Source organism: Chamaea fasciata, unplaced genomic scaffold (assembly GCF_029207755.1).
Source record: "Chamaea fasciata isolate MVZ Bird 193981 ecotype frontalis unplaced genomic scaffold, bChaFas1.0.hap1 SCAF_28, whole genome shotgun sequence".
Lineage (NCBI taxonomy): Eukaryota > Metazoa > Chordata > Aves > Passeriformes > Sylviidae > Chamaea > Chamaea fasciata.
In genome coordinates, this window is record NW_027094113.1 from 3,937,750 (window position 1) to 3,965,445 (window position 27,696).

Sequence of the window (27,696 nt, forward strand, 5' to 3'; positions counted from 1 at the left end):
CGAGGGGGACAGGGGGTGGCAGTGGGGGTGGGGGCGGGGCTCACCTGAGGTTCTGCTCCTCCCCCAGCTGCTCCCGCAGCCGCGTCACCTCTGTCCCCAGAGCCCGGTTCTGCTCTGCGGAGGGGACAGGGACAGGGTGGGACAGGGGACAGGACAACACAGGGGACAGGGAGACTCAGGGCACAGGGCCCAGGGTGACCCAGGGGACAGAGATCAGGTGTACTAGGGGACAGAGAGACTCAGGGGACAGTGCCCAGGTGGCCCAGGGGACAGGAGGACCCAGAGGACAGTGCCCAGGTGGCCCAGGGGACAGGGGGACCCAGGGGACAGTGCCCAGGTGGCCCAGGTGGCCCGGGGGACAGTGCCCATGTGGCCCAGGGGACAGGAGGACCCAGGGGACAGTGCCCAGGTGGCCCAGGGGACAGTGCCCATGTGGCCCAGGGGACAGGAGGACCCAGGGGACAGTGCCCAGGTGGCCCAGGGGACAGGAGGACCCAGGGAACAGTGCCCAGGTGGCCCAGGGGACAGGGGGACCCAGGGGACAGTGCCCAGGTGGCCCGGGGGACAGAAGGACCCAGGGAACAGTGCCCAGGTGGCCCAGGTGGCCCGGGGGACAGTGCCCATGTGGCCCAGGGGACAGGAGGACCCAGGGAACAGTGCCCAGGTGGCCCAGGGGACAGGGGGACCCAGGGGACAGTGCCCAGGTGGCCCAGGGGAGAGGAGGACCCAGGGGACAGTGCCCAGGTGGCCCGGGGGACAGGGGGACCCAGGGGACAGTGCCCAGGTGGCCTGGGGGACAGGGGGACCCAGGGGACAGTGCCCAGGTGGCCCAGGTGGCCCGGGGGACAGTGGCCGCCCCCTGCCCAGCACTCACCCTCCAGCCGGGTGACATTGGCCAGCGCCTGCTCCAGCTCCGAGACTTTCCCCTGCAGCTCTCCCTGAGCGGGTGACACGGTGACACTGGCGCTGTCCCCTCCCCATGTCCCCAAACCCCCCTCCCCCCCCAAACGAGGGTCCCCATGTCCCCAACACCCACCAGCTCCTCCCTGCAGCGCTGCCACCTCCCCAGGGCCAGGGACCTGTTGGTGACATCCAGAGCCTTTTCCAGCCTCTCCGTGGAATTCCCGTCCCCTCCGCGGTGGCACAGCAGGGTGGGGACAGTCACCGCCACGGCCGCGGCCACCACCAGGGTGACAGCGGCCGCCACTTTCCAGGCCGCCGGCCTGGTTTTTTCTGGGAGAAATCCGCCCTTCTCCTCCATGAAGTTCCGCTCTCGAGGTTCCCACTCGAAATTCGGCGGTTTCGATTCCCCCGAAAGAAAAACGGGATGTTCCTGGAAATCACGTGGTTCCCAAAATCCCCCGCTAGGTGACAGGCGGGGACCTCTGGCCGGGATTCGGGGACGTTGTCCGACGGGATTTGGGGACATTGTCCGGCGGGATTCGGGGACATTCCCGGGTCGGATTTGGGGACGTTTTTGGACTGGATGTGGGGACGTTTCCCGGGCTGGATCTGGGGATATTACCGGGCTGGCTTTGGGGACATTGCCAGGCGGGATTTGGGGACATCCCCGGGCTGGTTTTGGGGACATTGTCCTGCTGGATTTGGGGACATTCCCGGGCGGGATCTGGGGACATTCCCGAGTCGGATCTGGGGACATTCCCGGGCGGGATTTGGGGACATTCCCGGGCGGGATTTGGGGACATTGTCGGGCTGGATTTGGGGACATTGTCAAGAGGGATTTGGGGACATTGCTGGGCTGGATCTGGGGACATACCCGGGTGGGATGTGGGGACGTTGCCAGGTCGGGGTTGGGGACATTCTGGGGTGACTCCAGGGAAAGTGGGGGTGAAATATTCCCAAAAGAAAAGGGGGGACCCCAATCCCACGTGCCGGGAGACCCCACGGGGCTGGAGTGGGGCGGGAGGGGTTGGGGGGTAAATGGGTATCGGGGGATTTGGGGTTTGGGGGATTTAGGGTTTGGGGTTTGATGGATTTGGGGTATCTGGTGCCTGGAGTTTGGGGTGTGGAGGATTTGGGATATGGGGTACCTGGAATTTGAGGTTTGGGGTTTGATGGATTTGGGGTATCTGGTGCCTGGAGTTTGGGGTGTGGAGGATTTGGGATATGGGGTACCTGGAATTTGAGGTTTGGGGTTTGATGGATTTGGGGTATCTGGTGCCTGGAGTTTGGGGTGTCTGGGATTTGAGGTATTGGGGATTTGGGGTATGGGGTACCTGGAGTTTGGGGTTTGAGGGATTTCCGCTACAGGGTACCTGGAGTTTGGGATTTGGGATGTTGGGGACTTGAGGTTCGGGGTACCTGGAGTTTGGGGTTTGGGGGATTTGGGGTATGGGGGATTTGGAGTGTGGAGGATTTGGAGTATGGGGTACCTGGAGTTTGGGGGATTTGGGGTGTGGGGGATTTGGGGTATGGGGTACCTGGAGTTTGGGGGATTTGGGGTATGGGGAATTTGGGGTATGGGGTACCTGGAGTTTGGGGGATTTGGGGTATGGGGGATTTGGGGTATGGGGTACCTGGAGTTTGGGGGATTTGGGGTGTGGAGGATTTGGAGTATGGGGTACCTGGAGTTTGGGGGATTTGGGGTGTGGGGGATTTGGAGTATGGGGTACCTGGAGTTTGGGGGATTTGGGGTGTGGGGGATTTGGAGTATGGGGTACCTGGAGTTTGGGGTTTGGGGGATTTGGAGTATGTGGAATTAGGGCTGTGGGGTGCCTGGCATTTGGGATTTGGGGTTTGGGGGATTTGGGATATGGGTGTTTTGGGGTCTGAGCTACTTGGAGTTTGGGGTTTGGGGTGTGAGGGATTAGGGGTATGTGGTCCCTGGGTTATGGGATATTTGGGGTATGGGGGTTTAGGGGTGTGGGGCGCCTGGAGTTTGGGGTTTGGGGTATTTGGGTTATGGGATATTTGGGGTATGGGGGTTTAGGGGTGTGGGGCGCCTGGAGTTTGGGGTTTGGGGTATTTGGGTTATGGGATATTTGGGGTATGGGGGTTTAGGGGTGTGGGGCGCCTGGAGTTTGGGGTTTGGGGTATTTGGGTTATGGGATATTTGGGGTACGGGGGTTTAGGGATGTGGGGCGCCTGGAGTTTGGGGTTTGGGGTATTTGGGTTATGGGATATTTGGGGTATGGGGGTTTAGGGATGTGGGGCGCCTGGAGTTTGGGGTTTGAGACATTGGGGATTTGGGGTGCCTGCGGTTTTTTGAGGCGCGAATTATGAAAGAATTAAAAGATCTTAGAAAATTTAAGGTTTTATCTAAGGATGGGCTTTGCTGTAATTAATTAGAGCGGGCAGATAGGCGGGCTTGGCTGGAAACAATGAAGAGTTAATAATTAGTTGTAAGAAGCCGGATTCGAGGTAGTTATCCCGGATTTAAATAATTAATCGCTTGTCATTTCCATGTTTGTATAGCTGTGTTCCTGGACAGAATCTGAGGGAACACAGACAATCGTAAATTTTTATTTCTTTTTATTATTTTTATTTTTTTTTACGACTGGAAACCCATTCCAAAGTCACGGCGGGAGGAAATGGGGAGTTCCCCCAGAGCTGATCGGTTTTGTCACTTGTCAAAGGGGTGGAAAGTTCAGAGCGAGGTTTTTACCACCCCCCTCCCCATAAAAAAAAAAAGACCCCTGACCCAATTCGGGGAGGGAAGTAGGGGACGCTTAATAGACTTTTCAGCTAATTAATTGGCTTAGGGGAAATGTGGGGAGATAACCTTTGAATAAGGGTCTCCCCGGTAAATTATTTTGATTTAATTATTATTAGTTTTAGTAACTGTTATTTATTTTAATTTTTTTTTTGTGTTTGATCGGTTCGGGAAAGAATTTGCGGAGGTGTGAGCTCCAGCCAGGTCTGGGATTTTGGGATGTTGGGGTTCGGGGTGTGGGGTACGTGGAGTTTGGGGGGGTTTGGGGTCTGGGGGATTTGGGGTCTGGGGGATTTGGGGTCTGGGGGATTTGGGGTCTGGGGGATTTGGGGCGTGGGGTGTCTGGGATTTGGGGTCTGGGGGATTTGGGGTCTGGGGGATTTGGGGTCTGGGGGATTTGGGGTGTGGGGTGTCTGGGATTTGGGGTGTCTGGAATTTGGGGTCTGGGGGATTTGGGGTCTGGGGGATTTGGGGTGTGGGGTGTCTGGGATTTGGGATACCCGGAGTTTGGGGTGTCTGGGATTTGGGGTCTGGGGGATTTGGGGTGTGGGGTGTCTGGGATTTGGGGTGTGGGGGATTTGGGGTGTGGGGTGTCTGGGATTTGGGGTGTCTGGGATTTGGGGTCTGGGGGATTTGGGGCGTGGGGTGTCTGGGATTTGGGGTGTCTGGGATTTGGGGTGTGGGGGATTTGGGGTGTGGGGTGTCTGGGATTTGGGGTCTGGGGGATTTGGGGTGTGGGGGATTTGGGGTGTGGGGTGTCTGGGATTTGGGGTGTCTGGGATTTGGGGTGTGGGGGATTTGGGTTGTGGGGTGTCTGGGATTTGGGATACCCGGAGTTTGGGGTGTCTGGGATTTGGGGTCTGGGGGATTTGGGGTGTGGGGTGTCTGGGATTTGGGGTCTGGGGGATTTGGGGTCTGGGGGATTTGGGGTGTGGGGTGTCTGGGATTTAGGGTACCTGGAGTTTGGGGTGTCTGGGATTTGGGGTGTGGGGGATATGTGGTGTGGGGTATTTGGGGTGTGGGGTGTCTGGGATTTGGGGTGTGGGGGATTTGGGGTGTGGGGGATTTGGGGTGTGGGGTATCTGGGATTTAGGGTACCCGGAGTTTGGGGTGTCTGGGATTTGGGGTGTGGGGGATATGTGGTGTGGGGTATTTGGGGTTTGGGGGATTTGGGGTGTGGGGTGCCTGGAGTTTGGGGTACGGGGGATTTGGGGTGTGGGGAGTGTGGGGTGCCTGGAGTTTGGGATTTGGGATATTGGGGTTCGGGGTGTGGGGGATTTGGGGTCTGGGGTACCTGGAGTTTGGGGTATTGGGGGTTTGGGGTGTGGGGTACGCGGGTTATGGGGGATTTGGGGTGTGGGGGATGAGAGGTACGGGGTCCCTGGATTTTGGGGTGTCTGGGGTGTGGGGGATTTGGGGCACTTGGGATATGGGGTGTGTGGGGTTTGGGGCATTTGGGATATTCGGGGTGTGGGGGATGTGGGGTACCCAGAAAGTGGGGTTTGGGGTTTGGGGGATTTGGGGCACAGGGGGGATCAGGGAATGGGGGGTTTGGGTTATTTGGGATCAGGGACACGCAGGGAATGGGGGATTTGGGTTATTTGGGATCAGGGACACGCAGGGAATGGGGGATTTGGGGTTGTGGGATATTTGGGATCTGGGGTACTCAGGGAATGGGGGATTTGGGTTATTTGGGATCAGGGACATGCAGGGAATGAGGGATTTGGGGTTGTGGGATATTTGGGATCTGGGGTACTCAGGGAATGGGGGATTTGGGTTATTTGGGATCAGGGACACTCAGGGAATGGGGGGTTTGGGTTATTTGGGATCAGGGACACTCAGGGAATGGGGGGTTTGGGGTTTTGGGATATTTGGGATCTGGGGTACTCAGGGTATGGGGGATTTGGGTTATTTGGGATCAGGGACACTCAGGGAATGGGCGATTTGGGTTATGGGATATTTAGGATCAGGGATACCTAAAATATATGGGATTAAAAATATTCACCCCGGGCTATAAAATAACCGGGATTTGGGGTTTCTCCCTCCCCCCCAAATCCAGAGGGGACCCTCGGGCACCCCAAAACCGGGCACAGAGCCACCCCAAAAACAGCTGCTCCACTTTTAGAACTTTTTCTCCTTCATGTGACAGAATAAAAAAGAAAAAAAAAAAAAAAGTGAGAAAAACACCAAATATTTACCAAAACTTCCCGGCTTTTTTTAGGGATTTCTTACCTCATTTTTTAATTTTTTGTTGTTGTTGTTGTTGTTGGTTTTTTTTATTATTTTTTTGGGGCGGATTTTTCGCCATCTGGAGGATGAAAAGCCTCTGGCAGGGGCCGAGCGAAGGCGTCAGCGAGAAGGCTTTAAAAATGTTGTTGTTATTATTATTTATGGGCAGCAGTCCCGGAGGGGGGAAAAGGAGCCAAAAAAATAAAATAAAATAAAATAAAATAAAAAGGTTCAAAAATAGCTGGGGGTGGGGGGGGGAAAAAAAAAAAAGGAAAATAATATTTAAAAAAAAAAAAAGAAAAAAAAGAAAAAACCAACCCTGAGATGTTTTTTCCAGAACGTTTGGGATGCGAAAAATATTAAAAAAAAAAAAATGAAATACCTCGGGAAAGCGCAAATAAATTGGGAAAGAGGTTCCTGTGGAATTCCGTGGCGGGGGGGAAAAAAAAATAAAATATCCGATGATCTCACAGGCCCTGGGGCTGTTCCCGAAAAATTCCCTTTTTTCCAAAGGAATCCCGCCGCCCCCAGGCCGTGTAGGATTTTTTGGGATTATTTTTTTTCCTGCTCCTGGCACGTTGTCCCCCCCCAAAAAAAAAAATCCCGATTTTTTGGGGATCTCTTTCCCAAGGGAAAGGGTGGAAGTCTCGGAATTTGGGGATTTTTGGGATCTGGGGGTTTTTTTCCTGCTCCTTGCACTTTGTCCCCCCAAAAATTCCCGGTTTCTAGGGACTCCTTTTCCAAGGGAAAGGGAGGATCTCTCACATTTTTGGGATTTTGGGGGATTTTTTTTTTTTTCCCAGCTCCCGGCAGGTTTTCCAGAGGGAAAATTCCAGCTCCTCTTGGCAGGACGGGCTGGAATTCCACAGCTGGATCTGGGATTGGGAATCCACAGCTGGATCCAGGGTTGGGATCCCACAGCTGGATCCTGAATGGGATCCCACAGCTGGATCTGGGCCTGGAATTCCACAGCTGGATCTGGGATTGGGATCCCACAGCTGGATCTGGGCCTGGAATTCCACAGCTGGATCTGAGATTGGGATCCCACGGCTGGGTCTGAGATTGGGATTCCACAGCTGGATCTGGGCCTGGAATTCCACAGTTAGATCCGGGCCGGAATTCCACAGCTGGGTCTGAGATTGGGATCCCACAGCTGGATCTGGGCCTGGAATTCCACAGCTGGATCTGGGATTGGGAATCCACAGCTGGATCCAGGGTTGGGATCCCACAGCTGGATCCTGAATGCGATCCCACAGCTGGATCTAGGCCTGGAATTCCACAGCTGGATCCTGAATGCGATCCCACAGCTGGATCTGGGCCTGGAATTCCACAGTTAGATCCGGGCTGGAATCCCACAGCTGGATCTGAGATTGGGATCCCACAGCTGGGTCTGGAATTCCGCCCCTGCCGTGTCCCCGCTCCTGGGAATGCTCCAGTTTGGGGTTCCCGGGGTTGCTCAGGCCTGGAATTCCCAGGGATTCCCTGATTTGGGGTTCCCTGGAATGCTCCAGGTTGGGATTCCCAGGGATTCCCTGATTTGGGGTTCCCTGGAATGCTCCAGGTTGGGATTCCCAGGGATTCCCTGATTTGGGATCCCCAGGAAAGCTCCAATTTGGGGTCCCCGGGGATTCTCCGGGTCTCCAGGGGATGTTCAGCTTTGGGATCTCCAGGGAAGCTCCAGTTTAGGAATTTTGGAGATGTTGTGGATCCCCTGGAATGCTCCGTTTTGGGGTCCCCAGGACAACTCTGCTTCGGGGTCCCCAGTGACGCTCTGGATCCCCAGGAATGTTCAGTTTTGGGGTCCCCAGGAAAACTCCAGTTTGGGAATTTTGGGGGTCCCCGGGAAAACTCCAATTTGGGATTTTTGGAGGTGCTTTGGCTCCCCAGGAAAGCCCCGATTTGGGGTCCCCGGGAAAACTCCAGTTTGGGAATTTTGGGGTCCCCGGGAAAACTCCAATTTGGGATTTTTGGAGGTGCTTTGGCTCCCCAGGAAAGCCCCGATTTGGGGTCCCCGGGAAAACTCCAGTTTGGGAATTTTGGGGTCCCCGGGAAAACTCCAATTTGGGATTTTTGGCGGTGCTTTGACTCCCCAGCAAAGCCCCGATTTGGGGTCCCCAGGAATTCTCTGGATCCCCTGGAATGCCCAGGTTTGGGGTCCCCAGGAAAACTCCAATTTGGGATTTTTGGAGCTGCTTTGGCTCCCCAGCAAAGCCCCGATTTGGGGTCCCCAGGAAAACTCCAGTTTGGGAATTTTGGGGTCCCCGGGAAAAGTCCAATTTGGGATTTTGGGGGTCCCTGGGAAAGCTCCAATTTGGGATTTTTGGAGCTGCTTTGGGTCCCCAGGAAAGCCCCGATTTGGGGTCCCCAGGAAAACTCCAGTTTGGGAATTTTGGCGTCCCCAGCAAAGCCCCGATCTGGGATCTTTGGAGGTGCTCTGGATCCCCCGGGATCCTCTGCTTTGGGGATCCCCGGGGATTTGGGGATTTGGGGATTTGGGGCTGGAGGAGCCCCCTCTGCACCAGCAGGGACAGGGAAGGGACCCAGGGGACAATTTTTGGGGCTCATTTTTCCCCTCTCACCCCCTAATCCCTCTGTGGGGCTGGGAAAGGGGATCCCGAATTTTTCCTTCCCCTTTTCACCCCCTGTTCCCTGGCACCCTTTTGTTGATTTGGGGTTTTTGGGGGTTTTTTTTGTGGGTTTTTCTCTATTTAGGGCCTTCCCAGCTGCTTCCTTTTGTCCTTTGCAGTCAGAGCCTGTCATTACATTTTCCATTCTTTCAAAGAAATAAATAATAAAAAAAAAAAATTAAAATTAAAGCGGCTTCACGAGGTTCGTTTCCAGCTCCTTATTCCTGACGGGGGGGGGAAAGTGATGGAATATCCCCAAAAACTCCCCAAAAAAATCGCAAAAAAATCCAAAAAAATTCCCCCCAAAATCCCAAATTCTGCTCCTGCTTCCCTGTGAGGTTTTTAGGGGTTTTTTGGGATGCTGTGGGAGGCGGGAATATCCCAAAAAAAAAAAAAAAAGCCTCTCCGAGATCCCGACGTTCTGGCACATCCTTTTCCTTTTTTTTTTCCTTCTTTTTTTTGGGATCCGGGCCATCCCAAATTACCGGGGCGGGCCGGGAGCTGCCGGCTCCGGGCTCCCGTTCCTTTCCCGGCTTGGAACGGGGCCGGGAACTGGGGAAAAAAAAAAAGAAGAAAAAACAAAAAAAAAGCAGCTGAGTTCTTCTCATCCCGATTTTTTTTTGTTCTTTTTTTCCTTGGGATATTCCCAGTCGTGGTTTTTGCCTCCTGAACCTCCCCAGGGTTGGATCCGCGCCTGAGTCACCCCAAAAACCCACGGGTGGGATTCTTTTAGGAGACCCTCGCTCCATCCTCGCCTCAAATTCCCGTGATTTGGAGCGTCCCTGGTGCTAAAAAAAGCCGGGAAGTTTGAGGGGGTTTGACCCAAAAATTCCAAAATTCTCCCTGGATCCCCCATCCCACAGCTCGGCGTTCCCTGGGGTTGGGAGTCACCCCTTCCTGTCCCGAATTTTTTTTCCCTTTCCCCCCCATTTTCCCCCTTTTTTGGCCTTTTCTCCCCATTTTCCCCCTTTTCTCCCCGCTTTTCCCCGGATTCCTGGATTCCCACTGGATCCCGGATCCCTGAATTCCCGCATTCCTGGATCTCGGTATTTCTGGATCCCCACATTCCCACAGGATCCCCCATCCCTGCATTCCCGGCATTCCCAGACTCCCACGGGATCCCAGCATTCCTCTGTTCCCACATTCTGGCATTCCCACAAGATCCTGCCATTCCCGGATTTCCACAGGATCCCGGATCCCACATTCCTGTATTCCCGCATTCCCACATGATCCCAGATCCCAGCATTCCCGCATTCCTGGATTCCCACAGGATCCCAGATCCCCATATTCCCTCATTCCCACGGAATCCCGGATCCCGGCATTCCCACATTTCCCGCATTCCTGGATCCTGCCATTCCCAGATTCCCACGGGATCTCGGGTCCCAGATTCACTTATTCTCACAGAATCCCAGATCCCAGCATTCCCGCAGGATCCCGGATCCCGGATCCCGGCCCTGTCCCGGATTTCCCTGGAGAGGGGACGTGGAGCCCGGTGGGGACAATTCCTGACACCCGGGGAAAATCAGGATCCAGGGACAAAACAAGATCCAGGGGAAAAACAGGATCCAGGGATAAAAACAAGACTGGGGATAAAAACAGGACCCAGGGATAAAAACAGGATCCGTGGAGAAGCAGGATCCATGGAAAAAAACGGGATCCAGGGGAAAAACAGGACCAGGACAGTGAGAATCCCGGGAAAAATGACACCCAGGACAGGGAGAATCCCGGGAAAAATGACACCCAGGACAGGGAGAATCCCGGGAAAAATGACACCCAGGAAAAGGAACACCCAGGATAAGAAAAATCCCGGGGAAAATAACACCCAGGACAGGGAGAATCCAGGACAAGGAGCACCAAGGATAAGGACCACCCAGGATAAGGAAAATCCAGGAAAAAAAACCCCAAAAAACAAACAAACAAAAAAAACCCCCGAAACAACACCTGAGGGCAGCCAAAATCCAGGGAAAAACAACACTCAGGGCAGGGAAAAAAAAACCAAAAACCAACCCAACAGCGAGCGCGGGGAGAATCCAGGCCAAGGAGCAGCCAGACACAGGCAGCACCCAGAAGCTGGGGAAGGAGCGGCTGGAATAAATTTATTCCGCGGAATAAATGGAATTTCAGCGCTCCAGGTGCCTCCTCCTCTCCCTCCTCTCCCTCTCCGTGTCCTCCCCCCCCCCCCCCCGCCCCACGCCGCGCCCGCCCGCGGTGGGATCGCATCCCGGCGGGACCGGGCAGGGATCGGGATTTGGCCGAGGAAATTCCACCCCCACCACCCCCCCCCCCCCCCCCGCGCGCCTCCTTTGATCCCGCATCCAGAGAAAAAGGGTGGAAAAATATATTTTAAAAAAAAAAATTAAAAATAAAAAAATAAAAACGGGTGGAAAAATGCCTCGCCGGGGCCAGGGCGGCTTGGAGAAGGGAAGTGTTGTCCCGGGTTTGGCCCCGTAAACGCCGCCTGTTCCATTACAGCATCCGCGGCCGCCGCGGCGGCCAGGGAGGGGTGGCGGGACACCCGAAAAAAAAAACCAAAACCCTCAAAAAACCCTCCAAAAAACCGCGCTGGGGACACCCAGGTGGCAGCAGGACGGAGCCACGCCGTCCTCGGGGTCACGCCGGGGGTAGTTTTGGGACACTGAGGTGACAAGGGGGGGGGATTTTTTTTTTTTATTTTTATTTTTGGTTTTTTTTTTTTGGGTGGGTTCCCCCCCTCCCCGTCCCCGTCTGCCACGTCCGCGGGGAGCTGGCACCGAGCTCCCCCCCCCCCGCCCCAGCCCGAGCGCTGCCAGCCCGGCTGAGCCCGGCCCAAGGCAAACAACAAGGGCCGGGAACGGTGCTACCCAACTGCCACGGGGTTTGGGGACATCGGGGACACGCCGGGGACAGCCGGGGGTGGCACCCCGCCCAGTCCCGGAGAAGCCCAGCAGGCAGGAGGGTGTAGGAGAATTGTATATTTGGTAATAAATAATGTACAAATCCGCCGCGCGTCTGGGTTTGGCACCCCGAGGTGACGCGGGGAGCGGGGCGGGGGGTGACACCGACCCCCGGGTTGGGGTGGCACGGCAGGCAGGGGGTTTTATCCGCGGGTTTTTTTGGGGGGTTATTTGGGGGGGGTTTTTCACCCATTTCACCTTTTTTTTTTTTTTTTTTGGTGGGGATTCAGGGGTGAAAGGAGTGCCCCCAACTCCCCTTCCCCGCGTTTGCTCCCACCGCCCCTTTTATTCCTTATTTTTCTTTTCCATCCCCTCCGCGGCACGGCCGGCGCGGGGCTGAGCACCAAGAGGAGGCAGCGGCAGCACCCATGGGTGGGGGGGGGGGACAGCGGGTGTCCCCATTGTCCCCGCCGCCCCCCCTCCTCCCCGCTACGCCTGTCCCCCCCAAATTCTTCGGGCGTTACAAATGAGCGCGGCCAAAAAATAAAAAAAATAAAATAAAAAAAATAAAATAAAAAAAGCGACGAGGGGGGTGGAAAAAGGCAGAGGAGGGGGCGACAAAGCAGAGCCCGGGGAGGGGACACGGAGGGGACTCAGGGTTGTTGTCCCCGCGGCCGGCCCGGTCTCCGCTGGCTGCTGGGGGTCCTGCGGGTGGGACCGGGAGCTCCGGAGGCGAAATCCATCACCTCGGGAGGAGCTCGGCGCAGCTCGGATCTCCCCATCTCCCTCCGGATCTCCTGCAGCGCCTCGGCCGGAGCGTTCAGCAAGCGCTGGAAGAAACTCTCCGCTCCCGGTGGCCTCTCCTGGCAGCTGAAGGTGACGGCCGTGCCTTCCCCGGCTCTCATCTCCCTGGAGAAACCGTCCGAGGTGCCGGCGAAGCAGCGGCCGATGGCGATCTCCTTGGCCAGCCGCGGGTTCTGGTCGGTGACGGTGTAGATGCCGTAGTTGTGGCCCAGCGGGTCGAGCGGGGCCAGCATGGAGAAAGCGGCGGTGTGGTTGTTGTCGGCCAGGGGAGGGTGCCGGCTCAGGTAATCCCTCAGCAGCGCGTTGACGGCCGTGCGGCGGCAGCTGCCCTGCGGGACCACGGTCACCAGCGTTCTGTCGGCCAGGCTCTGGTCGAAGAGCATCCCGCCGCACTTGAACTCCACGCAGGCCCCCGAGGTGTCGCCCAGCAGAGGGTCCCGCACGCTCCGGCTGTCCCGCAGCCCGTAGAGCTGTCCCCGAGTCCTGGGGTGACTCCCCCCGACGTTCCTCGACCTCACCATGTACTCCTGCGGCCCTTCCAGCTGCACCTTGATGAAGCACGCCCGGAACTCCTGCGGGTTGGGCCACCACGACAGGTAGTCGCCGGTCCAGGTGGTGACGTCGCTCTCCTTGAAGGGCACCACGTTGTACTCGTACCTGTCCACCTCCACGCGGTAGAAGCGCAGGTGGTTGGCGCTGACCGGCGCCTCCTCGCACTCCCTCAGGCTGCGGTAGGAGTAGACGGGCCCGTTGTTCTCGTCCGCGTCGTTGGGGTCGGGCTTGGCCACGTTGATCTGGAACGCCGTCTTCTTCAGCGCCGCGTCCTCGTGGTCGGAGCGCCGGTAGCCCAGCTTGCCCAGGTAAGGCTGGGCCACCCCGACGGCGTTGGGGTTCAGCTTGGGGCTGGAGGCCACGGCTTCCAGCTCCTCGCCGCCCAGCGTGGCCGTCACCAGCGCCGTGTAGGCGTCGGGGCGCCGGGCGTCGCAGAAGGCGGGCAGGCAGGCGCCGTTGGGGCCGGTGACCACGCTGTCGAAGCGGCCCCAAGCCCGCGGGTTGCTGGGGAAGCCGGGCTGCGGCTCCAGGTTGACGAGGTTGATGACCACCCCTTCCAGCTGCTCGTAGGGGTTGAACTTCTCGTTGCTGTAGGCCCTGACCTTGACGAAGCAGCGGCGGTCCTCGGGCACGTCCAGGTTGAAGAGGCGGCGCTCGCGGATCTCCAGGTTGCCCACCAGGAAGGTCCTCTCCTCCCTCCTCTTCCTCTTCCTCCCAGCCGGCCTGAGCACGCCTTCCTCCTCCCACAGGCCGCTCTCGGGGTTCAAGGACCACAGCTTCATCTTGTGCAGGTGCTCGGGCATCCGCACCTGCCCGGCGTCCATCCTCACCTGCACGGGCCCGGCCTGCAGCTCCCGGCCGCTGTCGCCCTCGCGGAAATCCACGGCGAACATCCCGTAGGTGCGCAGGGGGACGATCTCCCCCCGGGGGTTGGCGAAGCTCAGGTCGCTGGAGGCGGCGCCGGCCGTCCCCACGTCCCTGGGGTCCACGAAGGTGACGCTGGCTTTGACGGTGCCGTTGAAAACCTCCCCGGAGGGCCGGAGGAAAACGCCGGCCGGCAGCACCAGTTCCCCGACGGGCTCCCGGCCCTCGGTGTCTCCCAGAGGGATGGAATTGTTCCGGCCGCCGTCCAGCTCCACCGGCTCCTTCTTCCTCATCATCTTCACCTCCTGGTACACGGCTCCGCCTCGCCGGTCGAAGGGCAGCACCTTGACGGCGTCCACCAAGCGCCGCTGGCCGTCCACGAAGCGGGCGACCAAACGCCGCGTGTCCGGCGGCACCTCGATGGTGAAGGAGCCCTGGTAGTTCGTGAAACCCACCTTCCTCCCTCCGAGGAAGATGAGGCCGAAGCGCAGCGGCTCGCCCGTGTCGGCCGCCGTCACCCGGCCCCGCACCAAGGCCGGCGGCCGGGCGCAGGGCCCGCAGCCGCACTCGGCCACCACCATGACGGGCAGCAGGGAGCCGGCGCACGGCACCTGGCGCTGCTCCATCCTCTTCACCCCGCAGCACGTCCCGGAGTCCTGCCCGCAGCCCGAGGGCCCCGCGGGGCCCCCCGGGCACGGCGAGGCCGGGCAGCGCCCCACGTCGTAGTAACGGGAGCCGCCGGCGTCCTGGGGACACTCGCCGGGCAGCTCCACCAGGCTGGGCTCCGGCTCCGGACGGCAGCTGGGCTGGCCCGGCGCTGGGGACACAGGGGGGACATTAGAGGGGGTGGCATGACAGGGGGTGACATTAGGGGGGTGACATTAGGGAGGGTGACATTAGGGGGGGTGACATTAGAGGGAGTGACGTTAGAGGGGTGACATTAGAGGGGTGACATTAGGGGGGGTGACATTAGGGGGGGTGACATTAGAGGGGGTGGCATGAGAGGGAGTGACGTTAGAGGGGGTGGCATTAGAGGGGGTGACATTAGGGGGGGTGACATTAGGGGGGTGACGTTAGAGGGGTGACATTAGAGGGGGTGACATTAGAGGGGGTGACATTAGAGGGGGTGACATTAGAGGGGGTGACATTAGGGGGGTGACATTAGAGGGGGTGACATTAGAGGGGGTGGCATGACAGGGGGTGGCATTAGAGGGGGTGACATTAGGGGGGTGACATTAGGGGGGTGACATTAGAGGGGGTGACATGGGAGGGGGTGACATTAGAGGGGGTGACATTAGGGGGGTGACATTAGGGGGGTGACATTAGAGGGGGTGACATTAGAGGGGTGACATTAGAGGGGGTGACATTAGGGGGGGTGACATTAGGGGGGTGACATTAGAGGGGGTGGCATTAGAGGGGGTGACATTAGAGGGGGTGGCATGACAGGGGGTGGCATTAGAGGGGGTGACATTAGGGGGGTGACATGAGAGGGGGTGACATTAGAGGGGGTGACATGAGAGGGGGTGACATTAGAGGTATAATACATGTGTCTATATAACATAATTATATATATATGTGTGTGTGTGTGTGTATAAAATATTATATTATATATTTAATCTAAATATTAAATATATAAATACATAGTATAATTATAATATATTATATAATGTATATTATAGATATATGTAATATCGGTTTTATATATTTTATATATGATTCATAATGCATAATAATATTATTATATATAATATAATAATAATGCACAATAGTGATTACAATACATGTAAGGTGTCCGTATGAAGGAATCATATCGGTTCAGTCATTCCCATCTCCCCCCACGAAGAAGCAGCTCGGCCAACCCAGAGACGCCCGGCTGGACAGCGCACCGGCCGTCTACACCTGCCCCGTGACGCGAACGACCAACACCCTCTGCCGGGATCGCGCGGAGTCGATTGTTCCCATTTCCCCCCCGGCGCCCCCCGGGGCCGGCTCACCCAGCACGGTGAGCTCCGCGGGCTCCGAGAGGATGGCCCCGGCCTCAGAGGCGGCTTTGCAGCGGTAGGTGCCGGCCTGCTCCTGCGCCAGCCCCCGCAGCTCCAGGCGCCTCTGAGCCGTCCCCTGCAGCAGCGTCCCGTTGTGGTACCTGCGGGGACAGGGGACAGGTGACGAGCTCAGCGAGGACGCCACCATCACCAGGTGTCCCCGCTGTGCCAGCAGTGCCACCTCACCAGGAATAATTCCGGGGCTCGGGCACGCCCGAGGCTCGGCAGCAGAAGGTCACGTCCTGCCCGGCTTCCCTCACCTTGGCCGCGGGGTGCAGCACCATGTACGGCTTCTCTGCCAAAAACAAAAAACCCAACCAAAACCGGGGCAGCGAACCCATGGGCACCCCCAAACTCACCTCGCCCCCCAAAAAACCCCACCTCACCCCAAATTCTCACCGAGCCGCCGCAGCCTCAGGTGCGCCAGGGCCGCTCCCGAGGCGTTGGTGACAACGGGGGACAGCCCCGGGGCGAAGCCGTCGCGGTGGGCGCTGAGGTTGGCGGAGGGCTCGGGGCACAGCCCCCGGACCGTGAATCGCCCCTGGGCATCGCTCTGGGCCAGCGGGACCCGCCCAAGGTGGTCCTCCAGGTACACCTGGGCACCGGGCAGTGCCACCCCGCTGGTTGTCACCACCGTGCCCTGCAGGGTGTGGCCGGGACAGCCTGGGAGGGGGGACAGCAAATGGGTTTTGTCAAAAAAAAAAACCCCAAAAAAACTCGCGTGAAACGGATCTGCGTGCGAATTCTGAGGTGGGAAATGCCGGGTTAGAAATGCCGCGGCGCGGGAGGGGCGTTGTTAGGAAAGAAACAGGATTAAAAAAGGGGGTTGAAAGGGTGAGACTTCCAAATAAGACAAAATACTTTGGGGAAATGGAACTATGGAAGGTGAATGTATGGAAAATGTGAATATGAAAATAGAGCTGTGAAAGGTGAATGCATGAAAAATGTAAATATGAAATTAGAGCTATGGAAGGTGAATATATGGAACACGTAAATATGAAAATAGAGCTAAGAAAGGTGAATGTATGGAAAATGTAAATATGAAAATAGAGCTATGGAAGGTGAATGTATGGAACACGTAAATATGAAAATAGAGCTAAGAAAGGTGAATGTATGGAAAATATAAGTATGAAAATGGAGCTGTGAAAGGTGCATTGCAGCAGGACCCATGAGAGTTAATTTTAGGTTATTGGCATTAAGGCGTTTAATAATTGCGGGGCAAATCTGACAGGCCGAGAAAACGCTTGTAATGGATTGTAATCAGGAAATGATTTGGCTTCTGGTTGTGATGGTTTGAATTGTAACACCTGTATTGTCTGACCCTTCACATGAGACTGAAAATGGAAAAAAATCCTTTGAAATGCCTCTGAGTTGCCCCATCTCTGGGTGAGAAAAGGGACAATCCCACAGGTGACAACCTCATCACCCGAGGGGGAACACCTGCACAGCCTCACCCTTCCCACGAGACTGAAAACGGAATAAAATTCTTTACAAACACCTCTCAAGAGCCTCATCTGTGGATCAGAAAACGGATTAGGTGACCTTTAACCCATCCCTGGGCCAGAAAAGGGAACAATCCAACAGGTGATAACCCCAACACCCGGCGGGGGGTAACACCTGCATTGTCTGACCTTTCCCATGAGACTGAAAATGGAATAAAAGTTTTTAAAACACCTCTGAATTGCCCCATCCCTGGGTGAGAAAAGGGACAATCGTTCCCCATCCCTGGGTGACAAAAGGGACAATCGTTCCCCATCCCTGGGTGAGAAAAGGAACAATCGTTCCCCGTCCCTGGGTGAGAAAAGGGACAATCGTTCCCCATCCCTGGGTGAGAAAAGGGACAATCGTTCCCCGTCCCTGGGTGAGAAAAGGGACAATCGTTCCCCGTCTCTGGGTGAGAAAAGGGACAATCGTTCCCCGTCCCTGGGTGACAAAAGGGACAATCGTTCCCCGTCTCTGGGTGAGAAAAGGGACAATCGTTCCCCGTCTCTGGGTGACAAAAGGGACAATCGTTCCCCGTCTCTGGGTGAGAAAAGGGACAATCGTTCCCCGTCTCTGGGTGACAAAAGGGACAATCGTTCCCCGTCCCTGGGTGACAAAAGGGACAATCGTTCCCCATCTCCGGCTCAGAAAAAGGGACAATCCCACAGGTGACAACCCCATCACCCCAGGTAACACCTGCCCCGCCTCACCCTTCACACGAGACCAAAACCAGGATAAAATTCTTTAAAAACACCTCTGAGTTGACCCACCTCTGGGTCAGAAAAGCGACAACCCCACACGGGGTGGGGGGGACACGGCTCAGGGGTGACACCGCAGAGGGGACACCGAAGGCGGGGCAGGGGGGGTTACCTGGGCAAGGTGAGGGGTGACATTCCTGCCCCTCGGTGGCGCGGCCGGGGCACGGCGGGCTCCTCCCGGCGGGTTTGCAGCTCCGGCGCCGGACGCGGGTGCCGGAGGCGCCGCAGCTGCGGGAACAGGGACCCCAAGCGCCCCATTCCGTCCAGGTGGGCTCTGAGGGGACATTCCCGGTGGGAATCGGGTCCCCCCCGAACCCCCAGCTTGGGGTGGCGCTGTGCGGTCACCCCCGGGTCACACGCTCGGTGGAGGAGGTGGGTGGGTGGCACCGGGTGGCACCGGGTGGCTTTTCCCACCTGCTCTTGCTGGAGGGACTGAGATGGGGATTCAGGTCCCTGTCCTTGTCACCCGCAGGTGACACCCACAGTGCCACCCCGCGGCCACCCCCAAGCAGAGGAGCCAGAGGTGGGTGGCACCGGGTGGCATCAGGTGGCACCAGGTGGCTCTGCCCACCTGCTCCTGCTGTGGGGACTGAGGTGGGGATTCAGGATGCCTGGAGAGACCCCTTGTCACACCCCGGTGCCACCCCGGTGCCACCCCATGGGCACCTCCCGTGGCCACCTCGTGTCCCCTCCCCAGCAGCCCCCAGGTGGGTGACACCGCGGGGTCCCTACCTGCCACCCTCAGCCCGTGTCCCCTCCCCAGGGCCCAGGTGGGTGACACCTCAGGGTTTGGGGTGCCATCCCCTCCCCGTGTCCCCTCCCCAGGGCGCAGGTGGGTGACCCCGCGGGGTTTGGGGTGCCATCCCCTGCCCGTGTCCCCTCCGCAGGGCCCAGGTGGGTGACACCACGGGGTTTGGGGTGCCATCCCCTGCCCGTGTCCCCTCCCCAGGGCCCAGGTGGGTGACACCGCGGGGTTTGGGGTGCCATCCCCCGCCCGTGTCCCCTCCCCAGGGCACAGGTGGGTGACACCGCGGGGTTTGGGGTGCCATCCCCCGCCCGTGTCCCCTCCCCAGGGCACAGGTGGGTGACACCTCGGGGTTTGGGGTGCCATCCCCTGCCCGTGTCCCCTCCCCAGGGCCCAGGTGTGCTGGTGTCCATACCTGGGCAGGGCCCGGCGCTGCAGGGCCGCCGCTCGGTGTCCTTGCCGCGGCAGCGCAGCTCCTTGTGCGGGCCGCGGGCGCTGCGGCAGCGCCGGGAGCGGCTCTGGGAGCCGCGGGTGCCGCAGGTGCTGCGGGAACACGGGCTCCAGGCCGACCAGTGCGACCAGTAGACGTGCTCTGCGGGGACACTGGCGTCACTGGGAGGTCAGGGGTTAAAGGGGAACAACAGCCCCCACAGCACAGATGTGACACAGGTGTGACACAGGTGTGACACAGGTGTGACACAGGTGTGACACAGGTGTGAACGGGGGCTCCAGGCTGACCAGTGCGACCAGTACACGTGCTCTGCGGGGGCACTGGCGTCACTGGGAGGGCCGGCAGGTAAGGGGTTAAATGGGGAACAACATTCCCTGCAGCACAGGTGGGACACAGGTGTGACACAGGTGTGACACGGGTGGGGCACAGGTGGGGGTACAGGTGTGATACAGGTAAGACACAGGTGGGCTTCAGAGAAGACACAGGTGCACCCCAGGTGTGCCCCAGGTATTTCAGAAGTGGAATACAGGTGTGACACAGGTGTGACAGGTGTGACACAGGTGAGACACAGGTGGAACACAAGTGACACAGGTGCAACAGAGGTGGAATACAGGTGACACAGGTATGACAGAGGTGGAGCACAGGTGTGACAGGTGCTCACGGCTCGCCCAGAGGGCACAGGAAGCGCACGTGGCAGTTGGCGCAGGCAGTGCTGGGCAGCTGCTCGCGGTGCAGGCAGCGGACACAGGTGTGACACAGGTGTGACACAGGTGTAACAGAGGTGGGATACAGGTGGGACACAGGTGTGACACAGGTGTGACAGGTGCCCGTCACTCACCCAGGGGACACAGGAAGCGCACGTGGTAGTTGGCGCAGGCGGCGCCGCCCGGCTGCTCGCGGTGCAGGCAGCGCAGGCCGCGCTCGGGGCTGGCGTGCACCACCTGCCGCAGGTGCGGCTCCCAGCCCGGGCTCCGCGCCTCCAGCGCCAGCGGCCGCGCGCACACCTGGGCGCCGAAGCGCCGCCGGATCGCCGCCAGGCTCTCGTGGTCGCCGTCCCCGCCCGGGTGGTCGATGTTGAACCACGGCGTCCACGCCGCGCCTTTGCCTAGCCAAGGGGACACGGGCGGGAGCGTCACACAGGGGTGTCGGCGTGGGGACGGCGTGGGGACGGTTTGGGGTTTGGGGACGGTTTGGGGACAGCCTGGGGATGGTTTGGGGACAGTTCGGGGACGGTTTGGGGTTGGTTTGGGGACAGTTCGGGGATGGTCTGGAGTTTGTGACGTTTTGGGGACGGTTTGGGGTTTGGGGACAGCTTGGGGACAGTTTGGGGTTGTTTTGGGGTTGGGGACACCTTGGGGACGGTTTGGGGACAGCTCGGGGACACTGAGGGAAGAGGGTGTGGGGACAGAGGGTGACCACTGCGGGTCTGGTGGCGTGGGAACAGTCAGCGGAGCAGTGGGAGGGACACGGGGTGGGAATGTCACAGTGGTCACCACCAAGGGTCCCATGGAGGTGACGCAGGGTGGGCACAGCCCTTGGGGACACCGGAGGGGACATCAGGGTGGCCGTACCTGCCGTGGCCAGGTCCAGTTCCCCCAGGTCGCCTTTCCAGAGTTTCCTGGCCTTGCCCGGCTCCGAGTCGTTCTCCAGCGGCTCTGGGGGACACAGAGGTGGCACTGCCACGTCCCCGGGGTCCCATCCCGGCCCTGTCCCCACACCTTGAGCCCCCCAATGCCGGGGGACAGGACTGGCCGTGTCCCCAAGGGTGGGCAGCAGTGTCCTGGCAGCCAGGGGTGACCCAAGGGGTGACCCAAGGGGTGGCCAAAGGAGTCCCTGTCCCTGTCCCATCCCTGTTCCTGTCCCCGTCCCTGTCCCCATCCCCGTCCCTGTCCCCATCCCTGTCCCTGTCCCATCCCTGTCTCCATCCCCGTCCCTGTCCCCATCCCTGTCCCTGTCCCCATCCCTGTCCCATCCCTGTCCCCATCCCTGTCCCTGTCCCCATCCCTGTCCCATCCCTGTCCCATCCCCGTCCCTGTCCCCGTCCCTGTCCCCATCCCTGTCCCTGTCCCATCCCTGTCCCTGTCCCTGCAGGGGTCCCAGCCATGACAAAGTTCCCAGATCGCCGTCCACACCTCTCCCTTGGCAGATGCCAGCGGACACACCCCACACGGTGCCACCACCCAGTGCCACCACCCAGTGCCACCACCCCCTTCCCCAAAATCCCAGTGGGACAAAAACCTCAAACTCCCAAACCCCCAAACCGCAACCCCCAATTCTCCCAAACCCCCCAACCCCCAAACCCCCAAGCCTCCAAACCCGCAAACCCCAAACACCAAATCCCGAATCCCCCAAACCCCAACTCCCAATTCTCCCAAAACCACCAAACCCCCAAACCCCGAACCCCAAAACCCCCAACTCCAAAACCCCCATATCAAACTACGACACTCCCAAACCCCCACATACCCCAAACCCCCAACCCCAAAACCTCAACCCCCAAACCCCAAATCCAATCCCAAAAACCCCAAACCCCAAAACCCCAAACCCCAAATCCCAAAACCCCAAAACACCAAAAAACCCCAAACACCCAACACTCAAACTCAACACCAAAATCCCCCGCAACCCCAAACCCCCAACCCCAAAACCCCAAACCCCCAACCCCTGAAACCCCAACTCCAAAAACCCCAAAACCCAAACTCAACCCCCAAAACCAAAAACCCCCCAAACCCAAATCCCCAAAACCCCCAAACCCCAGAAACCCCAAATCAAACTAAGACACCCTCAAACCCCAAATCAAAACCCCAAACCCCAAATCCCCAAACCCCTAAACCCCAAAAACCCAAAAACACCCAAAACCCCCCAAAACCCCAAATCAAACTAAGTCACCCTCAAACCCCAAATCAAACCCCAAAACCCCCAAACTCCCAAATCTCCAAACCCCAAACCCCAAATCCCCAAAACCCCCAAACCCCCAAAACCCCAAATCAAACTAAGACACCCTCAAACCCCAAATCAAACCCCAAAACCCCCAAACCCCAAATCCCCAAACCCCTAAACCCAAATCCCCAAACCCCCAACCTCAAAAACCCCAAATCAAACTAAGTCACCCTCAAACCCCAAATCAAACCCCAAAACCCCCAAACCCCAAAACCCCCAAACCCCAAAAACCCCAAAACCCAAATCCCCAAACCCCAAACCCCCAAAACCCCAAATCAAACCCCGAAACCCCCAAACCCCCAAAACCCCAAAACCCAAATCCCCAAATCCCAAACCCCCAAACCCCAAATCAAACCCCGAAACCCCCAAACACCAAACCCCAAAAACCCCAAAACCCAAATCCCCAAACCCCCAAAACCCCAAATCAAACCCCGAAAGCCCCAAACCCCCAAACCCCAAAACCCAAATCCCCCAAACCCCAAACCCCCCAAACCCCAAATCAAACCCCGAAACCCCCAAACCCCAAACCCAAAAACCCCAAAACCCAAATCCCCAAACCCCAAACCCCCAAAACCCCAAATCAAACCCTGAAACCCCCAAACCTCAAACTCCAAAACCCAAATCCCCAAACCCCAAAACCCCCAAAACCCCAAATCAAACCGCAAAACCCCCAAGCCTCAAAAACCCAAATCCCCAAATCCCAAACCCCCAAAACCCCCAAATCAAACGCTCGAAACCCCCAAACCTCAAACCCCCAAAACCCCAAAACCCCAAAACCCCAAAATCCAAATCCCCAAACCCCCAAACCCCCAAAACCCCAAAATCAAACCCCGAAACCTCCAAACCCCAAATCCCCAAACCACCGACCCCGAAACCCCCCAAAAAAACCCCAAACCGCCTTTACCCGCCGCCCTGGCAGCTCCCATGGCCAGCCCCGCCAGCAGCGCCAGCTGTGCCAGCTGTGCCGCCAGCCGCGCCAGCTGTGCCAGCTGTGCCATGGCCGCTCCTCGCGCCGACTGCGGCCGCAGCTGGAGCCGCCCGGGTTTTTATAGGGCGGCGATTTTCCCCCCCGGGGTGTGTGTTTGGGGGTTTTTGTTTTTTTGGTGGTTTTTTTTTTTATAGGATTCCTGGAGCCGGGTCAGGGCCCGGAGCCCGGCCCGAGCGAGCGGCGGGTTTTTGTTTTTGTCGGGTTGTTGCTAAAATTGGATGGGCTCGGGGAATGCGGCGGCCGGGCAGGGGAGGGGAAAAACAACCGGAAAAAAAATTCAAAAGGTTGAAGGAAAAAAAAAAGAAATGAATGTGGGGAAAGGGAGAAGGGGTTGGGGTCGCGCTGGAGGGGAAATAGTAAAAATAAAAATAAAATTAGAATGGAAAAATAAGGGGAAAGGAGCTGGTGCCGTGCTGGAGGGAAAAGGAAAAAAGAGGAAGGAAAAGGAAAAGGAAAAGGAAAAGGAAAAGGAAAAGGAAAAGGAAAAGGAAAAGGAAAAGGAAAAGGAAAAGGAAAAGGAAAAGGAAAAGGAAAAGGAAAAGGAAAAGGAAAAGGAAAAGGAAAAGGAAAAGGAAAAGGAAAAGGAGAAGGAGAAGGAAAAGGAAAAGGAAAAGGAAAAGAAAAAGGAAAAGGAAAAGGAGAAGGAGAAGGAGAAGGAGAAGGAGAAGGAGAAGGAGAAGGAAAAGGAAAAGGAGAAGGAGAAGGAGAAGGAGAAGGAAAGGAAAAGGAAAAGAAAAAGAAAAAGAAAAAGAAAAAGGAAAAGGAAAAGAAAAAGAAAAAGAAAAAGAAAAAGGAAAAGGAAAAGGAAAAGGAAAAGAAAAAGAAAAAGAAAAAGAAAAAGAAAAAGAAAAAGAAAAAGAAAAAGAAAAAGAAAAAGAAAAAGAAAAAAGAAAAAGAAAAAGAAAAAGAAAAAGATAAGGGAAAAGGGAAAAGGAGTTGATGTCATGCCGGAGGGAAAAAATAAAAATAATAATTAAAAAAAAATGTGGGAAAAGGGAAAAGAAGGATTTGATGTTGTGCTGGAGGAATAATAATAATAATAATAAAAATAATAATAATAATAATAATAATATGGGGAACGGGAAAAGAGGTGATGTCATGCCGGAGGGCAAAATAAAAATAATAATAATAAAAAAATGTGGGAAAAGGGAAAAGGAGCTGACGGCTGCTGGGAGGGAAAAAAATAGAAAATAAAAAATCACGGGAAAGGGGAAAAGGAGGAGTTGGCGCCCCCGCCGGAGGAAAATCAAATAAAAAATATATATCCTGGGAAAATACATGGGGAAAAGGAAAAGGAGTTGGTGCCGTGCTGGAGGAAAAAAAATAAAATAAAAAAAAATGGGAGAAGGGAAAAGAAGGAGTTGGTGGCCTCGGGGACTGGGATGGACTGGGATGGAAATGGGAAGGAAATGGGGGTGGACTGGGATGGACTGGGAGGGACTGGGAGGGACTGGGAGGGACTGGGAGGGACTGGGATGGACTGGGATGGACTAGGAGGGACTGGAGGAGATTTGGGATGACCGAGGAGCCCCCGACCCGCAGCCAGATCCCAAAACCACCCCAAATCTCCCAAATCCGCCCAAATCTCCCAAATCTGTCCCCAAATTCCCTCTTGTCCCCTTTTAATCCCAAATCCAGCCCGAAATCTGGGAATTTGGCCTCTGGAAAGGGCACTGGGATGGACTGGGAGGGACTGGGATGGACTGGAGGAGATTTGGGATGAACGAGGAGCCCCCGACCCGCAGCCAGATCCCAAAACCACCCCAAATCTCCCAAATCCACCCCAAAATCCCCCCTCGTCCCCTTTCAATCCCAAATCCGTCCCCGAAATCTGGGAATTGTCCCTCTGGAAGGGGCACTGGGAGGCACTGGGGGCGCCGGGAAGGGCCGGAGCAGCTCTGGGACGCACCAGGAGCCGTTTGGGGCGGAAATCCCGGCGCATTCCCGGCATTCCGGCAGCTCCCGAGCCCCCGGGGCGGGATTGGGGTCACGGGCCACCGCCGCTTCACTTTGGGGTCCCAGGGACACCGGGGGTTCGTTTGGGGTCACCGGGGGTTCGTTCGGGGTCACGGGGACACCGGGGGTTCGTTCGGGGACACCAGGGGTTCGTTCGGGGTCACCGGGGTCACCGGGGGTTCGTTTGGGGTCACGGGGACACCGGGGGTTCGTTTGGGGTCACGGGGACACCGGGGGTTCGTTCGGGGTCACCGGGGTCACCGGGGGTTCGTTCGGGGTCACCGGGGACACCGGGGGTTCGTTTGGGGTCACCGGGGGTTCGTTTGGGGTCACCGGGGACACCGGGGGTTCGTTTGGGGTCACCGGGGGGTTCGTTCGGGGTCACGGGGACACCAGGGGTTCGTTTGGGGTCACCGGGGGTTCGTTTGGGGTCACCGGGGTCACCGGGGGTTCGTTCGGGGACACCGGGGGTTCGTTCGGGGTCACGGGGACACAGGGGTTCGTTTGGGGTCACCGGGGGTTCGTTTGGGGTCACAGGGACACCGGGGGTTCGTTTGGGGTCACCGGGGGTTCGTTTGGGGTCACGGGGACACCAGGGGTTCGTTTGGGGTCACCGGGGGTTCGTTTGGGGTCACAGGGACACCGGGGGTTCGTTCGGGGTCACGGGGACACCAGGGGTTCGTTTGGGGTCACCGGGGGTTCGTTTGGGGACACCGGGGGTTCGTTCGGGGTCACCGGGGGGTTCGTTTGGGGTCACGGGGACACCGGGGGTTCATTCGGGGTCACCGGGGGTTCATCTGGGGTCACGGGGACACCAGGGGTTCGTTTGGGGTCACGGGGACACCAGGGGTTCGTTTGGGGTCACCGGGGGTTCGTTTGGGGTCATGGGGACACCGGGGGTTCGTTCGGGGTCACCGGGGGTTCATCTGGGGTCACGGGGACACCGGGGGTTCGTTTGGGGTCACGGGGACACCAGGGGTTCGTTTGAGGTCACCGGGGGTTCGTTCGGGGTCACCGGGGGTTCGTTCGGGGTCACCGGGACACCGGGGGTTCGTTTGGGGTCACCGGGGGTTCGTTTGGGGTCACCGGGGGTTCGTTTGGGGTCACGGGGACACCAGGGGTTCATTTGGGGTCACCGGGGGTTCGTTTGGGGTCACCGGGGGGTTCGTTTGGGGTCACGGGGACACCGGGGGTTCGTTTGGGGTCACCGGGGGTTCGTTTGGGGTCACCGGGACACCGGGGGTTCGTTTGGGGTCACCGGGGGGTTCGTTTGGGGTCACCGGGGGTTCGTTCGGGGTCATGGGGACACCGGGGTTCATTCGGGGTCACCGGGGGTTCGTTCGGGGTCACGGGGACACCGGGGGTTCGTTTGGGGTCACCGGGGGTTCGTTTGGGGTCACGGGGACACCGGGGGTTCGTTTGGGGTCACCGGGGGTTCGTTTGGGGTCACCGGGGGTTCGTTTGGCGTCCCAGGGACACCGGGGGTTCGTTTGGGGTCACCGGGGGTTCGTTCAGGGTCATGGGGACACCGGGGGTTCGTTTGGGGTCACCGGGGGTTCTTTTGGGGTCACGGGGACACCGGGGGTTCGTTTGGGGTCCCGGGGTCACCAGGGGTTCGTTTGGGGTCACCAGAGGTTCGTTTGGGGTCACAGGGCCACCCACTGCTACATTTTGGGGTCACAGAGTCACCAGCATTCAGGGGTCCTAGTGCCACCAGCAGTTTATTTCAGGGTCCCAGGGCCACCAGGGGTGTGTTTTGGGGTCCCCGGGGGTGTTTGGGGTCTCAGGGCCGCCAGGGGTTTATTTGGGGTCTCACAGTGCCACCAGGGGTGCATTTTGGTGTCACCCGGGGGGGTTCATTTGTTGTCCCAGGGTCACCAGCACTTTATTTGGGGTCACAGGGCCACCAGGGGTGTGTTTTGGGGGTCCCCGGGGGTGTTTTGGGGTCCCCGGGTATATTTTGGGGTCCCCGTGTGTATTTTGGGGTCCCCCGGGGGTGTTTTGGGGTCCCCGGGTGTATTTTGGGGTCCCCGGGTGTGTTTTGGGGTCCCCGGGGGTGTTTGGGGTCCCCGGGTGTATTTTGGGGTCCCCGGGGTGTGTTTTGGGGTCCCCGGGGGTGTTCTGGGGTCCCCGGGGGGTGTTTTGGGGTCACAGGGCCACCAGGGGTGTATATTTTGGGGTCCCCGGGTGTATTTGGGGTCCCCGGGTGTATTTTGGGGTCCCCGGGTGTGTTTTGGGGTCCCCGGGGGTGTTTTGGGGTCACAGGGCCACCAGGGGTGTATATTTTGGGGTCCCCGGGTGTATTTTGGGGTCCCCGGGTGTATTTTGGGGTCCCCGGGGGTGTTCTGGGGTCCCCGGGGGTGTTTTGGGGTCAACAGGGCCACCAGGCAGTCGCTGCCCGCGTACGGCGGGGCGCAGACCCCGAATTTCCTGCGCAGCTCCTCGGGCAGGGAACCGCCCGGCCAGGAAATGCCACCGGCCCCGGAACCGCCGCGACGGCCGCCTTGGGGGCGGCCAGCGACACCAGCACGGCGGGGCGGATGTCACCCGTGTCCCCCGTGTCCCCCGCGTCACCCGCGACTCCCGTGTCACCCGCGTCACCGGGCCCGGAGCGCCACCCTGGGGACGGGACAGCGTCAGGGGGACAGCGGGGACACGGGACAGGGACAGCGGGGACACGGGACAAGGACAATGGGGACACGGGACAGCGTGTGGGGA

The 27,696-nt window shown here is 58.1% G+C and overlaps 1 protein-coding gene across 1 annotated transcript; it reads right to left on the bottom strand.

The window, feature by feature from the left end:
- Nucleotides 1-11,842: 11,842 nt before the first annotated feature.
- On the bottom strand, nucleotides 11,843-23,032 carry CILP2 (cartilage intermediate layer protein 2). The gene is made up of 9 exons (XM_066205425.1): nucleotides 22,930-23,032; nucleotides 20,672-20,755; nucleotides 19,939-20,205; nucleotides 19,065-19,241; nucleotides 18,017-18,178; nucleotides 16,064-16,327; nucleotides 15,851-15,959; nucleotides 15,617-15,765; nucleotides 11,843-14,439 (listed from the first exon to the last, which is right to left on the bottom strand). Exons 1-9 carry the CDS (start codon nucleotides 23,030-23,032, stop codon nucleotides 12,056-12,058), a joined length of 3,699 nt encoding a protein of 1,232 aa, XP_066061522.1. The 3' UTR covers nucleotides 11,843-12,055.
- Between the last annotated feature and the right edge of the window lie 4,664 nt (nucleotides 23,033-27,696).

What these genes read in the sequence shown, in the direction of transcription:
- CILP2 (XM_066205425.1), bottom strand. Translation starts at nt 23,032, where the DNA reads ATGGCACAGCTGGCACAGCTGGCGCGGCTGGCGGCACAGCTGGCACAG. An exon ending in ACTGGACCTGGCCACGGCAG is followed by an intron (nt 20,206 to 20,671) that starts GTACGGCCACCC and finishes CCCCTTGGCTAG; the next exon opens with GCAAAGGCGCGGCGTGGACG. An exon ending in CCTGAGGCTGCGGCGGCTCG is followed by an intron (nt 15,960 to 16,063) that starts GTGAGAATTTGG and finishes TGTTTTTGGCAG; the next exon opens with AGAAGCCGTACATGGTGCTG.